The sequence below is a fragment of the Macrotis lagotis genome, chromosome 7, assembly GCF_037893015.1.
Source record: "Macrotis lagotis isolate mMagLag1 chromosome 7, bilby.v1.9.chrom.fasta, whole genome shotgun sequence".
NCBI lineage: Eukaryota > Metazoa > Chordata > Mammalia > Peramelemorphia > Peramelidae > Macrotis > Macrotis lagotis.
In genome coordinates, this window is record NC_133664.1 from 83,258,547 (window position 1) to 83,274,972 (window position 16,426).

General features: G+C 37.0%; 1 protein-coding gene and 1 long non-coding RNA gene across 6 annotated transcripts in view; one reads left to right on the forward strand and one right to left on the reverse strand.

Moving 5' to 3' along the window:
• DIP2C (disco interacting protein 2 homolog C) overlaps positions 1 to 16,426 on the forward strand; it is a 579,123-nt gene that overhangs the window by 467,278 nt on the left and 95,419 nt on the right. For all 5 annotated transcript variants that reach the window (XM_074193228.1, XM_074193229.1, XM_074193230.1 and 2 more), the window contains 4 exons: positions 4,585 to 4,699; positions 5,241 to 5,442; positions 14,127 to 14,236; positions 15,911 to 15,991. In XM_074193228.1, coding sequence (XP_074049329.1) covers positions 4,585 to 4,699; positions 5,241 to 5,442; positions 14,127 to 14,236; positions 15,911 to 15,991 — 508 coding nt within the window. The remainder of the gene's footprint in view (positions 1 to 4,584; positions 4,700 to 5,240; positions 5,443 to 14,126; positions 14,237 to 15,910; positions 15,992 to 16,426) is intronic.
• LOC141492667 (uncharacterized) overlaps positions 13,520 to 16,426 on the reverse strand; it is a 30,457-nt gene continuing 27,550 nt past the window's right edge. Inside the window, exons 3-4 of the long non-coding RNA XR_012470023.1 lie at positions 14,535 to 14,672; positions 13,520 to 13,657 (exon numbers count right to left, since the gene is read on the reverse strand). This is a non-coding gene — a long non-coding RNA (uncharacterized LOC141492667). The remainder of the gene's footprint in view (positions 13,658 to 14,534; positions 14,673 to 16,426) is intronic.

Consider the following 16,426-nt stretch of genomic DNA (forward strand, 5'->3'; position numbering starts at 1 on the left):
AAATGTTCATCTTTTCCCCTGGAAGAGAAGGCTCAGCTTTGCTGGATAATAGATTCTTGGCTGCATTCTGAGCACCCTCGCTCTTTGGAATATCTTATTCCAGGTCCTTCAATTCCTAGTGTTGATGCAACCAGGACCTGCATAATCCTTACTGTGGCTCCTTGGTATTTAATTATTTTTTCTTTTATCTGATAGTTCTGGAATTTGGCTACAACCTTCCTTGGTGTTTTCATTATAGGATCTCTTTCTGGAAGGGATCAACATATTCTTTCAAAAACTGTTTTGCCCTCTGGTTCCATCATATCAGGGCAATTGTCCCATCCCTAAATCCTGTAATATTAAATACAGGTTTTTTTTTTCTTTTCAATGTTTTCATGAAGGTCTATAATTCTCAGAGTACCCTTCTTGATCTATTCTTGAGGTCAGTGGTTTTTCTGATGAGGTATTTTTACATTTTCTTCTATTTTTTTCAGTCTTTTGGTTTTGTTTACCAGAATCATGTTGTGTCATGAAGTCATTAGTTTCCACCAATTCCATTCTTTTTTTTAAGAGAAGAATTTTTTTTTCATTTATCCTTTGCAACTCCTTTTCCAGTTGGTCAATTCTATTTTTGAAGGAATTTTCCATTCACCCAAGTGTAGTTTTAAGAGAATCATTTTCTTTTTGCATTTGCCCAATTGAAGATCTGAGAATTAGTCTCATTTTGTATTGGTCCAATTGTATTTTCCAAGGATTTGTTTTCTTGTTGCGAGATGTTAATTTTCTCTTGAAACGTGTTAATTTTCTCTTGAGTTTCTTTTCTCAATTTTTCCAATTTATTTTTAGACTCCTTACTGATTTCTTCAAGGAAGTCTTTCTGGGCTGGAGACCAATTCATATTCTCCTCAGCAGTGTGAGATCTCTCTGAGTTAGGCCTTTCTTCATCTTTCTTAGGATCTTGTGTTGGGGGGGGTTGGCTCTCAGAGGTTTGCTTTTGAAGATCCTAGAGGCTTTGTTCACTTGGCTTAGTAGTCCCAAGTGCAGGCCAGTAGGGAGTGCTAGCTGCTTTCTTTGGATTGTTTGGGGTCCTCAGCAGCAGGGTCTGAGTTGACCTTGAAGGCTGGGCTGGGCCTTTAGAGAGGGAGTCAATCTCTTTCAGTTGAGTGAACTCTTGACCACGCCTCAGCCTGAGGAGGGTGGGGGCAGTTGTTTGTTGTTTGTTCTGGGCAAAGGGCTCTGATGAAAGTATGGAGCTCATTTCCCGGGCCCAGCTGGTTGTTCTCCAGGCATGCTCTGCACTGGAACTCACCCTCTCAGTGCACCTCCCCACCCCACCCCCACCAAAGACTCTGCAACTAAAGTTGCATCTCTCACCTGCCACTCACCAAAATCTACAACTGAGGCTGGCCCTCTAGCTTTCCCCAGCTGCTGTTCTCTCGCTGACCCTCTGCTCATGTTTCCCAGTTCACCTACAGTCCTGAGACAGACCTTCTTGGTAAGTGTTCTCCTATCTTCTCTTTCTGGGTTTTGCCAATCTAATTTCGATTAAGAGGTTTCTTTCATGTTGTTTCTGAGGGGAAAGAGGAGCACTTAACATAGTGCCTGTCTTCTCTCCACCATCTTGGCTGGAAGTCCTTCTACCTCTTCTAAAAGAAAGTTCTGTACTTGATTCAGTCTCCCTCTCCACCCCCCCCCCACTCTGCCCCATACTTAAATATACATGTTAATGTGCCCAAAATATTTTGACTTTCCAGTTCATCTTCATTTCCTAAGTCCTGTACTTCACTGTGCTATAACCAACTACAGAGACAGTCACACCCTTCATTTCTTCATTGTTCAGAAAAGTTCCATTTCCAAATACCCAACCTTAAAATTATTCTATTTATCCATAGTCTTCTGTCTTTCATTTTTCTAGATACTTTTATTACACTTGAACCTATTCTTTGACTTTATTTTCTAAGTTCATCATTTTTTTTTCTGGTCTCATCATCTTCCTTTTGTAATCTTGACATTATAGTTTACTAGTTCAGTTTGATGGTACCTCCTACCGCAAAATCTCTTTCCAAATCACAACTCTAGATGATCTACCATTTTACTGAGCAATTCAGTAAAGCCCTTAATTGCTTTGATCATTCCTTCTCTTTGCAAACTACAATCTCTTTATCCACTGCCTTTTAATATATCCAAATCTCCCCCAACCTTAAAAAAAATTACTTATCCATGTCATTCTCTCAAGCTATCCTCTACCCTCTCTTTCTATGCAAAATTCGCAGAAGCTAGTGCCATTCTTTGCTTCCAGCTCAATGCTAGACTTGATACAATCTCCACAGTTCTCTCATCCAACCACTTCATGAAAGAAATCTTTAGCATAATGTACTGAATGAATGATCACCTAGTATCTGCTGGAAGGTTCCCAGGAAAGAGAAGACCACTACCTCCCAAAGATGCTTATTGACTTTTGGTTGCCTCTAATGGTTATAAAGTTTTTCTGGACATTAGACCTAAATTTGTGTTTTTGCAGCTTCTATTTTTTGCTCCCAAGTCTAGACAGAACACATCCTCTCTCTTCTGCATGTTATGAATCTTTAGATGCTTGAATACAGCTATTATGTCCTTCTAAGTGTACTCTTCTTTTACGCATCCTCAGTTTCTTCAGCTTATTGTCCTGTGACTTGTTCAGTGCTTTTCATTCAGTACTCTCCTGGTTGTCCCTTTCTATACTTTAAACATACTCTAAACCTCTCAACTTTCCAGGCAACTTGATCATAATTTGCAAGTAACACTCTGCTTTAAGAATGAAGGAGGGGGGTGGCACAGGGGATAGAGCACCAGCCTTGGAGTCAGGAGTACCTGGGTTCAAATCCAACCTCAGACAATAATTACCTAGCTGTGTGGCCTTGGGCAAGCCACTTAACCCCATTGCCTTGAAAAATCTAAAAAAAAAAATGAAGGAGGGAAAAAAGGAAAGGAAAGAGGGAGAAAGGAAGAAGGAAGGAATGTGTGTACACACACACACACACACATATAAAATGCTAGTTACCACGTTAAGTGTTTCTACAAATATTATTTTGATTAATACTAACAAAAATACTGGGACGTAAGTATTCTTACAAGAGTTCTGAGAGGTAGATGCTATTATGCCCATTTACAGTTGGGAAAACTGAGTCAAACAGGGATTAAGTGCCAAAGGATATGTAACTAGTAAGTGTTTGAGGTTAAATTTAAACTGAGGTCTCTTTTTACTACAGTCCAAGGTTATATTAATTGCTGACTCATATTAAATTTGCAATTCACTAAAGCCCCTAATTGCTTTCAGACAGATTATTGTTAACAATGTCTCCCCTATCTTTGCCAAAGAAGCATACCAAACTTGAAAAATGCTTTTTTGAAACAATCCTTAGCTTATTTAGAAACATGTGAATGGCTAGGAGATGGCTATTACAAAAATAAGGTAATAGTTCCCTAATTGCCCACCCATCCTGGATGCATAAAGGGAACTATGAAAGCTATGACATGAAATTAGAAGAGCTAGCTTTGAGTCCATATTAACCATCTTTAGTCAAGTCAACCTAATCCTTATCAAGCCACTGGAAACAATTGGCTCTGGAGAAGAAAGTGAGCCTGGTAACTTTGCATAGCACCTCTCAATTCAAATTTACTTAATTATCATGGCATCACCTCCCTATATTACAGTCTTCTTGGAGAACAAAGGACCAACAATAACCACCACCACACAAGGTGACTTTGGATGAGTTACTTCCTCTATGACTGCAGTTTCCTTATCAATGAACTATCTGATGTTTAAGGTCCCTTCCAATTCTTAGTGACCTAGGATCCCATGGTCAACATCTTGTGAAAAGCTTGTTTTTCAGTCATTTTGTTGTGTTCAACTCTTCATGACCCCATGGGCAAATTGGCAAAGATATTGGGGTGGTTTGCCATTTCCTTCTTCTGTATGGTCCCATTTTACAGATGAAGAACTAAGGCAAACTGGGGTTAAGTGACTTCCCCAGGGTTACATAATTAGTAAGTATCTGAGGACAATTTTGAACAGAGATCTTCCTAATTCTATACCTCCTGCTTCATGCACATCAATACCTAGCAGTGGAAAGTTAGGTTTGCTTAAAGGAAAAGCCAGAGTTCACAATTTTGAGAGTTCCTAAGACAGAGCTACCCCTGTATGTCGAAGCACAGGTGATGAAACACTGACATCAACTCCTACACTATTTTTTGGTAGCTCCTACATCATTATGCACTGAAATCTTGTGTCTTTATTAAAATATATAAAAACTTGGCAGGGGAACTTAAAGGTTACTGAAGGCATGTCTTGAATCCTAGTATTGTTTTTGCTCCCACCCCATCTTCAAGGTTCTTCTCTCTCACCCTTGCTACCCTTCTCCCCCAAAGCTATTCTTATCCTAATAAGTATGTGGGAGCCGGAAGTTACAATTTGCCTTTTGAAGGCGTATTAGTTGGAGCTGTGATCTTCTGAACTGTATAATTAATAGTGGATATAAAAAGTTCCTTTCTGAAGCAGTGAAAATCCACATGGTCTCTATCCACAATGCATTCCTAACCGTTGTCCTCCTTTCCTGACTTCCACAGAATAGCTGTGTTTTCAGTGACTGTCCTTCATGATGAAAGGATTGTTATTGTTGCAGAGCAGAGGCCAGATTCCACAGAGGAAGATAGCTTTCAGTGGATGAGCAGAGTTCTGCAGGTAATTCTTTCATTGTCCTTGAAAACTTTCTTTTCTTTTTCTTATTTCTCAGCATCTTATTCAGCCTTTAAGGTTACTGTCTGACCTTTTATCAGTCATACCTTTTTTTTTCTTCCCTCTCCTATTGTTGTGCTGTTTTTTTCCATTGCTTCTGAACACAAATTGCCTCTGATGTGAAACTAATAGTCTGTTTCCAGTTAACTGGTCAAACAGATTAATAATGGTAGATCAGAAGGGTTTGCAGAAGCCTAGTTCTGATGCTTTTCACTTCAGTGAGGCTCAAAGGTAAAAGTTCACTATTGCCATTCTAAATGTTTCATTCCCTTTCTTCACTTCATACTAGATTATCACGGCTATTTCAAAAGCCCCAAGTTAGGGGTAAAAAAAAAACAGGTTAGAATAGCCATGCATATTTCTGAACTATTAATGTTTTATGTGGGACTCAATCTTCATTGGTGCTGGGCATTGCTTGACTACTATTGTAGATAGTGGATATTTCTGGTTTTGAACATACTATAACTGATTTTTGGAATTTTTCTAGGCTATTGATAGTATCCATCAAGTTGGGGTTTACTGCTTAGCACTGGTTCCAGCAAATACCCTTCCCAAAACACCCCTGGGAGGAATTCACTTATCAGAGACCAAGCAACTTTTTCTGGAAGGTTCCCTCCATCCCTGCAATGTCTTGATGTGTCCGCATACTTGTGTTACCAACCTGCCAAAGCCTAGACAGAAGCAACCAGGTATGTTTAATAACCATAGTGGATATATTTCTCACATGGACAATTTGTACTTTGAAGGCTCTACTACATTTTAACTTCTTAATTTCATATTTTGATTCACTATAGCCTCACAGAGAAACTAAAGTCAATGAAGAACAGCCAGTTGATGAAAATAAGTCCTCTTGTAGAAATATTTGTCTGCGAAACCAGTAGTTGCTTTCTAGTTCCTTTAACCTCATGTTTCTAGGATGATAATGAAAGGAGTATGTTGGTGAATGTTTAACAACCGACTCTCAAAAAATGTACAATACAGTTTTTATGTTTAATCTGCATTATAAACATTATTTCCATCACTTTCTTCTTCACAATTAACTAAACAAGATCTTATTTGAAGTTTTATCTAATTTCTGTCAAACTGAAAATTAACAGTTGGCTCGCATAAAGCTAGTATGAGCTGCTTCCACTATATCCTTGGAGGAAATGTATCCCAGACTAAGGGAAAGAGACTCAATTGTAATTTTCACTCTAATGTGCAGAAGCTCTGGGACCTTGGATAAGTCATTTAATTTTGCTATTGATATTATAAAATGGGAATAAATACCATTCTTTTTCCTCACTTCCCAGATTGTTGGGGAGAATTCAAAAGCTCAGAAAAGTTGAGACTTGTTCGATGTCACCAAGATCTAATTAAGCCTAGGTCTTTAGATTCTAGGTCTAATGTTCTCTTCATTTCCACAGCCCTCCACTCTATGGGCTAACTCTATAATGTAAAAGTAGTTTTGACAAATTTTAAGCACTATAAAAATGAAAAAGTGACCTCATGGTATGTAAGTCATTCCACTGGCTTTTTGATTCTTATTTTTTAACTTCTTCGTTATATGAATATTTCAAAGGTCAGGAGTTTCTTCTACCAATGTAGGTCACATCCTGCCTCTGCCTTGTTAGATACATTTTGAGAGTTGTGTTTTTTTAATCCAGATTATTTCATTTATATAGGGAATTCTCATTGAAAGCTACTCTCTCTATGAATTTAAATTATCTATTTTTTTAACAGTTTGTAGGAAATGTAAAATTAGAAAGAACATTGGAGGTCATCTAATCCAATGACTCCATTTTAAAAATATGAAATATGGCTGAGGCCCATGTTGGTCAAAGGATTGCACAAGATCACATAGGCAGTATATGTCAGAAACAGAACTTGAACCCAGTTTTATTTGTGTCTGAAGTTAGCTCTCTGACCCTTTCTACATTTGGTGATGTTTGTCCTTCATTCTTGAAGAAAACCATGACATCAGAGAGGTGATATCATGATAAGTACATGAATTGGATTTGTGTGAGGAGAGGCTGTGCTGAGTCTCCAGTCTCACTTTCTCCTTTGGAGCCATCTGAGTCTAGTGGCCAGATAGAAATCAGGACAACTGCAGATGATCCTGGCTGTGAAACAATCAGGGTTCTCCAAGATCACACAGCTAGTAAGTATCAAGTGTCTGAAGCTAAATTTGAACTCAGGTCCTTCTTACTTCAGGCTGTTGGTCTCTCCATTAGGTCAACCATAGAACTTAGACTTTCCAAATGAATCTATTCTTTTTAAGTGGTTCTCCAAAGTAGCCTTGAGTGGGGTTAAGTGACTTGCCCAAGGTCACACACCTAGGTAATTCTTAAGTGTCTGAGACTAGATTTGAACTCTAGTCCTCCTGACTCCAGGACTGGTGCTCTATCCATTGCACCACCCTAGCTGCCCTCAGATGAATCTATTCTTACCATTTTTTATTAATATACTCTTGTAGTCAGAAGACCTGGGTTCAAGTCTCAACTCTGTCACTTAATAAATGTTTAGTTAAGTGATGCTGGGGATATAAGGTCTAGAGTCAAGAAGTCATGAATTCAAGTCTTATCTCAAATACTAAAGTAGATTTGTTACCTTGGGCAAATCCTTGACCCTCTGTTTGCCTCAGTTTCTCATCTGAAAATGAGTGTTGATAATAGTACCTATTCCAGAGGGTTCTTAGAAGAATTGAATGAGTTAAGTATCAAGTGTAAGAAAGAGAGAGAGAGAGAGAGAGAGAGAAGGGACAAAGGGAAGAAAGAAGGGGAGGGAGAAATGAAGGGGAGAAAAGAAGGAAGGAGGTAAGGGAGATGGTAAGGGAGGAAGGAAGGGAGGGAAGGGAGGGGGGAAAGGAGAGAGAAAAGGGACATAGGGAAGGAAGGAAATCAATTTACCACCTTATAATCAACCAAGCCATCCCTCAATAAGAGACAGACAATCCATTGCCTTATTGTAAGTCTTCTTATTATCATTGTGTCAGCCAAAGCTTAAAGCAGAAGACTCTACCTAGGTCCAAAAACCCAGGGTCACCTCTATGTTCCAGGAAGCCATTGGAATTACACCTTGATGAAGGTGTGTACATTCATAAAAAGATTATCAGTCCTTTTTGTTAACATAAGGTAGTTCTCTTTAAATAGGACCCAGACAATCAGACTTATTTTCTACTTTTATAATTAAATTATACTTTCTTTTATTACTTTTATCTTCCTTTTCTAAATAATTTCCATCCCCTGATATCTTTTCTAAATGGTAACATAACAAATTGTTCAAATATTTATCTTATTTTCTTTTGCTTTCTCTCAATTCTTGACTTGTTTGGTTACTCTCATAAACTGTATGATTGCAGATCCTAGAGATATATCTGTTTCTCTAAATATCATTTATACAATGGTTTTGTTCAGGGAGACATTAGAAGTATAATGCATCACACCTCAGTGAACATATTAAAAGGATGAAAAATCACCTTTTCTGTCTCATGTCATCTCAAACATAAATAATGTTGGGAATCATAAAACAACAATTACTTTATCTAGGCATATCTGTTTCTGTCTTATTAAAATTTATAGTAGAATCAGATTTTACCAGGGGCTTGTTAGTATAAAATATGATGCGATTACATTCTGCAACTCAATGCCCACTCCACTATTTAATAGCCAATTCATTACTGGGGACTTTCAGTAAGTGACCTAGACAATCAGGAAGAGATATGAATCCTTGAGAGGTGAGCAGAAGAAGAAGAGGATCAGTTAGATTTGATCAAAAGAGTTATATTGGAGAAATACCCCAAAATATGATGCAATTTTAATCACCAGAAGGATCATTTAGTTTACCTTAGATCAAGAAAAATTCCTTTCTTACCTCATGGGTTATTACAGACGTCATCTCTAAAGGAAAAAAGAGATTGACATTCATCTGAATAACTGAGTCTGCAAAACTAAAGCTGCTATAATATATGAAGCATTGTCTACTTTGCTAGAATGTAAAACTTGAAAGGATGGTTCAATGTACAGATTCAGGACCCCTTTGGTATATTTTATATTTTGGGATTATCTAAAGTTTAGACTTTACTTTTTAAAATGTATTTTTTTCCTTTTTTATTAACGTGTTCTTGTAGCCCAAAGAATTGGGTTCAAGTCCCAACTCTGTCATTTAATAAATGTTTTGCTAAAAGGTGCTGTAGAAAAAAGGCCTAGAATCAGGACTTAAGTTCAAATCCAATAGCAAACATTTAGTAGATTTGTTACATTGGGCAAATATTTCATTGACCCTCTATTTGCCTCAGTTTCCTAACTGAAAAAGGGTATTAATAACAGTACCTACCTCAAAGGATTGTTGTGAGGATTGAATGAGTTAATATTTGCAAAGTACATAGAAGAGAACTTGGCCCAGAGGGAGCACTAAATAAATACTAATGAGGATGGTGATGCTGTGTGATCTTGTGATCTTAAGCAAAGCACTTTATTTCTCCAAACCTCATATGTCAGATGAGTGGTTTGGGCTAGATAATTTCAAAATGTCCCTTCTAGTTCTAGTATTCTAACAGTTTAAAAAAATTATTTAGTTTGCTTTATCTTATATTTTATTTTTTCCTTAAGGATATGATTTCTCTCTCAACACATTCAATTCTGTTCAATGTATAGCATGGAAACAATTTAAAAACTATGAGACTGCCTTTTTTGGCGGGGTAGGGGTGAGAGAAGCAAAATTGGGGGGGGAATTGTAAAATTCGAAAAACAAAAAAATACTAGAAAACAGGAAAAAATAAAAATGTACAATTGGAAAAATTATTTAGCATCTCTTATGTGAATAGCACTATAATATTAACTTAAAACATTCCCCCTCTCCTCATATATATTATTAGTAGCAGCTCTGAGAGCTGCTAGCTGCTAATAGTGCATAATTAATTGTTGAAAACTCTTCATTGTTTATCTTTTGTTTTTTTAAAGCAACGAGTATTTTATTAATCTGTTCTACTCCCCCTTGCACAAACCTTTGTTGGACAGATGTTAAAAAATGAAAAACAATTCCCTTAATATGTTGCTACATAGTCCAGCAAAATAAAATTCCCACATTGACAATATATGAATGAATATGTCTTTCTGCATATCAAGTTCATTGCCTTTCTGTCAGGAGATAAGTGACATGTTTCTTCCTCATTTTTTTAGAGCATAATTATTTTGAAAAAACATCAAGTAGATATATCTTATTCAACAATGAAGACATTAATTAGTCATAAAACTACCACTTTGACTGCCTGCAGTCAAATACAGTAAAATACAGTAAAAGGAAGCAATAATGGCAGTTTTTGAGATTCTCTGTATGCATTTCATCAGAGGCTAGAGGAGGATGCCACTTATGACAGTGTACAGCAATGCCTCAAAGGGAAGAAATTTTTCTTATGGTTGTGCATTATCTATCTTGTAGCATCTGTTCTGGATAAAGTCTCTGCTCATGCCCCAGTGTGAATTTGTCACCCACTGGAAGGTAGAGTGATCAATAAAAGCTACAGATGTAGATGCTGATAAATCCATAAATGGGAAGGAATAAATGAGAACTATAGATTCCTGCATTCTGGGGGTACATCTCCATTTTATATAGTCATTTGAGAAAAGAGTGATATACTACAAAAGTTTTTCTTCCATACTCTCTTTAAGTAGAAAGGAAAACCATTTGTTCTCAGGAAGGATAGATTTTATAAATGAGTCATAACTAAAAAAGTCTTCTGTCTCCTAGCAACAACTGGAGAAATAAGTTTTCAGGGCTCTATGAAGGGAAGGTGGCCTAAAGTCTCCAAAGTTACATAAAGTTGAGTTCAGTAGAAATAAATGGAAGTGAGGAAGAAAGGACATGCCTAGATTAGTTCTAAAGGTTCTCCAAAAAAGACAAAATAGAAACCTGATGTCCCTAAAAAAGACTGTCATCCTTATATACATTAGATTTACCTCTAGCCATCTGATTAAAAGAAACATTCTGTGCAATCCTCAGTCACAGTGACTTATGACACCAACAAATAAGCATTAACAAGAGAATGCTAATAGTTAACAAACAAGGATGCAGACTACAAGGGCATTTAATTATCCATGCAAAAGCAATTAAATCAAATATGCTCTAAGTAGCACAGTGTTCCATTCATTCTGACCACAGTTATGGGACCAAGTTTCCTTTGTGTTTTGTTGATGAGGAGAATATCCTTCTGCAGCATGATTATTTTACTAAAGTAAAAGCTAATCCTTCCTCTACCCACCCACCTCATAACACAAAAATAAAGTACATGAAAATTAACAAAGGCTTTACTCAATGCATTAGACACAGTTTGATTATCACACACATTCACTGTCTTAAAAATTGCCTGAAACCAAACTCTCTCTGCTGTCATCTGGGACATAGTGTTCAGTTCTAGATATGCTGGAGGGTGTCCCATTAGAAGACAACTGGCTTCAAATCAAAGCCATAGGAAGATCTTTTGAAAAATGTTTGTCCTGAAGATGAGTAGACTCAGGGGAAGCATAACCTGTCTTATGGAAGAGGCTTTAACTTTGTTCCACTTGTCCTTGGTTTGGAAGAAGTTGGGCTTCCTTGGGAGATTATGACTGCTATGTCACTGGAGGTCTTCATCACATGCTAACTGGCCATTTGTTGGCTGTCTAAGAAAATCTTTTTTCAAATGTGATTCTTTCTCAAGCATATGAGCTCTATTCCAACTTTGAAGTTCTGTAGTTGTGTAACCCTAAATTCTGACTCCCCACCTTCATTAGAATAACCTTTCTTTCTTGGCTTAACACCAGTTAAGTGTGAACCCTTAGGTTGGGACTAACACTTAGTATGGGCTGTTGCTAGCTTTAGAAAAAAAAATCAAGCAAACTGCCTTTTTTTTAGGTAACCAACCACTCTTTAGTGATCTTTCTTATTTATAGCCATGGATTTATAACTATGAATTTTCTTCTCTTCAACTGCACCAACCAGTTATAATAAAGTCCAGGTTTGCTAGACAAGCCTTTCCCTGTGTTGTCTCCCACTCTTTGGACAAAATTATTGTAGGATTTGTGTCTGTGTGTATGCATTTCTTTGTTTACAGTGATATTTTGGTTCAGTCCTAGGATTTCATCAGTATAGGGAACTCCCTCTACCAATGCATAACAGCAACTTTTGTACAATTTGAAGTCTTGGAGAGTTGTTTGGGATGCTGAGAAATTGTGAGCCATCTAAGGCCATTATGACACTCTAATAGGCTGCTTCTCATGCATGTGTATTGATGTGTAAATGTGTATTCATCAGCCTATCCTTGTTTTCCTCATTTCCTCAACTGTAAAATGGGGATACTATTTAAGAATACAAATAGTAGGGGCGGCTAGGTGGCATAGTGGATAAAGCACCGGCCTCGGCCTTGGAGTCAGAGTACCCGGGTTCAAATCCGGTCTCAGACACTTAATAATTACCTAGCTGTGTGGCCTTGGGCAAGCCACTTAACCCCATTTGCCTTGCAAAAGAAAAAAACCTTAAAAAAAAGAATACAAATAGTACCAGTCTCCTCAGATTATTGTAAATATAACATGAGATTATATTCATAAAGCATTTAACACACTATTTAACTATAGTAAGCACTATATAAATATTTTTATTATTGTTGTTGTAACCCTCCAAAAATATTATCAATCTTCTGGAGTCAATTTCTCAAAATTTGTCTAGAAAACATTTTGAGCTCACTGTGCTCTATAGTACACCATAGTTCTTTCTACTTGATCTATACTAGTTCTCTAATGGTTGTAGCCTTTGAAGTCTCAGGGTGATATTAGAGAGACATTAGGACTGTAATCAGGGTGTATATCTCAATGTGTGTGTGTATGTGAATGAATGCCTGTGTACTTTAATGTTTTACATGATCTTTTTTCACAAATATACAACAATTTAAATGGAGGATTTCAGTTTGCATTCCCAGAACAAGCAAAATCTGACTATGATGTGTTTATAATTCCAGCTGAAAGAACATTATGATCACCACCAAATGCTATGATATACTTTGACATAGTATTTAAAAAACTCAGTAGAATGAGAGCCCCTAAAGATAAAAAGGGCTTGAATGAACTAGCAGGTCTGTCTCATTAATATGACTATCGTGTTGTCTCTGGGCCATTCTATCAAAAAGAAAATGTAGTCACTGTGTCTACAGGTGGTGATATTTTGGGGCCTGTAGTTTAGGTCCCTAGAGGTCCAAGGAGTCTGTACAAAATCTGAAATGCTCTCTAATTCATAAAATGCAAGTAATTATTTTCATTTTTTAAAGACATGCTTACTATGCATTCCAAGATCATAGAAACATAGATTTTGAGCTAGAATGGTTCTTACAGGTCATAAAATCTAACCTCTTCATTTTATACATGAGCAACTAGACACTCAGTGAAGCTCAGTTTTTTGTAAGTTCACATTGTTAATAACTATCTGTTGCAGAATTCGATACCATTGGTTCAGCTCAGTTGCTTATCCACTAAACCCTTTCTTTCGCATTATCTGTGTTATGCTTCAAAGATATGTTCTTAAACCAGAAAAAAAGAAGCAAAGGAGTTTGGGGGTAATAGGAAACTTAACTTGAGAGTTCTCATCCTCTTTCTTCCATGTGTTTTGTGATGTCTTGAAGAAAACATTTTATTGCTTTAGAACTCAGTTTTCTTATCTGCAAAATAAGGAAGTTGGAGCAGCTCATCTGTAGGTACCTTTCCAACTCCAAATTCCAAGATTCCTATGAATAACTAGAATGAAAAAAAGTATTGATTTTGCTGCATCTTTTATTTCTAAACAGTTTCTGTTTTCAAATGTTTGTCATGAATTTGATGAAAGTCCTTGAAATTTCTTCAGTCAATAAAATGGATAAGCAAGTGATTCTTCCTCTTTTACCAACAATCTCATTCCTGGAACCTAGTTCAAAAGATTTTGCAAAATGTGAGATTTCACATAAAGGGAACTCTCCATTATGTGTAATAATAGAGAAAACAGATGTAGAGAAGATCAAAAAAGTCATTTCTCATTTAGATTTTAAATGTATTATCTGGATGTGTGTGTGTGTGTGTGTGTGTGTGAGAGAGAGAGAGAGAGAGAGAGAGAGAGAGAGAGAGAGAGAGAGAGAGAGAGATTTGTTAATAACATATTTAAATTACTTTGTACTCTCCAAGAACAAAATAAAACTTTTTGCTGTAATTGATTCAACCCAAGATATTAAAGAATTAACTTATTTGTATTCACTATAATTCATGTGTTTCTTTTTAAAGGCTGTATGCAACAGCCAGATTTGTCTAAGTGAGACATTGACTTTTGCCCAAATGAATGATACAAATTTAGTATAGAACCTTGTGATTTTCTTCACTCATTTTCTGCTGTCTCTCACTAGAAATTGGCCCTGCCTCCGTGATGGTGGGGAACCTAGTGTCTGGGAAAAGGATTGCTCAAGCTAGCGGCAGAGACCTGGGGCAGATCGAAGACAATGATCAGGCCCGAAAGGTAAGCTTGGAAGGTTTTGTACTATAACCTTCTGTGGATGTGAAACTAATAGAGGAATAATGTAGCCTTTTGCAGACTTGGGAATCACTATTTTAAGGTTTCTGACAGTATCCAAGCTCTATACTTTTTTCTTGTTTCTGCAATAGAGATACTTTATCTAATCAGGTTTGTGGCCAAATGAAGACTTTTTGACAGTAGGCATGTGATCAAAACCATTGGATGATGTAGAAAATGTGCTAATATTTTTTTTTAATTTGTAATTTAGAAGTGATAGAAAGGGATTCTTAGAAATCTTTACCTGGCTTCATTCCACATTCCTTAAGCTGGGGTTCCAGTCATCCCTGTTCCTCCTGTCCCACTCTTCCTTGCTGCTTTGGCTCCCTTCTGAAACCTTGCTTCTGACCCCTCTTCAGTGATGCTTTTGCAGCTTTGGATTCTGAAGGAAATAAATATCTCAGATACCCAGGTGTGAAAGCCAGGTTTCTTCAGAGTAGTTTATGGTCTCAAAAACAGGACAAGGAGAATTACTAGAAATACAACTCCTGTTCTTTTAAAATTATTTTACCTTAAATCCTATCTTCCCCAACACAAAGGGTTAGAATTCCTCTGTTTTTCTCAGACTTAAAGACCTAAAATGGTACTAAACATTTAATTGGATCAGATATCCATAGTCTCCTAGATAAGAAGCAGTCTCTGTTTAAATATATAGTTAATTAGGGGTGGCTAGGTGGTGTAGTGGATAAATCACCAAATCACCAGCTTTGGAGTCAGGAGTACCTGGGTTCAAATCTGGTCTCAGACACTTAATAATTATCTAGCTGTGTGGCCTTGGGCAAGCCACTTAACCCCCATCTGCCTTGCAAAAACCTTAAAAAATAAATGAATGAATGAATGAATAGTTAATTAGATAGAGCCAAATCACCCTAGTGTTACAACAGCTATTTTGACAGAAGTGACAGAGGTCTGCCTACAATGTGAAGTGCATCACTAGGCTGTGAGATTGGGGTTTTTTTTTATCTCCCCCACATGTACATTATGTGTGAATGTTTGTGAATGTGTATGTCTTTCTCTGACTTGCTCTATATCTGATATTGTATGCCTTTGTCTCTCTATTTTATTTACACACACACACACACACACCACACACACACACACACACACACATACACACACATACACACACTCTACTGTCAAAATGCTGGGCAAATATCAGCATTATAATCATCATCGAGAATAAGCAGAAATCGTCTGCTTTGTCCAATAAACAGTTTATAAATACAGAGAGGATCTAGGGGTCTTCTGAAGCCTTACAAGGGACAAAAATACTCATTTCTCCTTTATATAGGGGGATCTGAATTCTGCTCTCACAGAAATTTAGGGTTTGCACATCTAGCAAAGATTTGGTCTGTGGGCCAACACCTCAGGGGTAAGAAACATTGAATTGCTTTGGGCCAAAAATTGTAACCAAGCTGCTTATTCTTGGTTATATTTGCAGAGGATTTTAGCTGCAGAATATAATTGTGCTGTTTTTTCCTATGGCGTTTGGATTGGGGGAAAATAGCTGCTGTGATCCTGAAAGCTTCCAGACAGAATTGCCTTATTTTGTTGTTGGAAGGAAAAGTGAAAAGCCCAAGTTCTAATAGCCTGAGCCTAATAATTGTGCTTTTTTTGTAGTTCCTGTTTCTCTCAGAGGTTTTGCAGTGGAGAGCTCAGACTACTCCTGACCATGTCCTATACACGCTGCTTAACTGTAGGGTAAGTCAATTTTGCCTTTTACCTTAAGAAGACTCACTTTATGGAATATCTGTTCTAATTCTTTAATATCCTGAACTCAGTCTTTTCTCTAATTTTGTTCTTCCTTGTGTTAAAACATAGTTTTAGATTTGTGATCATTTCTTTTTTCTTATTGATTTTTTTTTCTAATCAAGCAGGGCTATCTATCATTGTTTATATTTCAAATTCAAGTAGTATAATTTATATTTAGCAACATTGTTTGCAGAATATCTCCTTTCCCTATCCCTCCCCAGCCCTAAGCCTCAAAGATGGATGGGGGTGTGTGTGTGTGTGTGTGTGTGTGTGTGTGTGTGTGTTGTGTTGTGTTGAACTTTTGGTCCAAACCTGAGATTTCATCAATGTGATGAACTTCCAGGTGTGGAAATTCCCTCTTTCAATGCAAATTAGTAATTCATC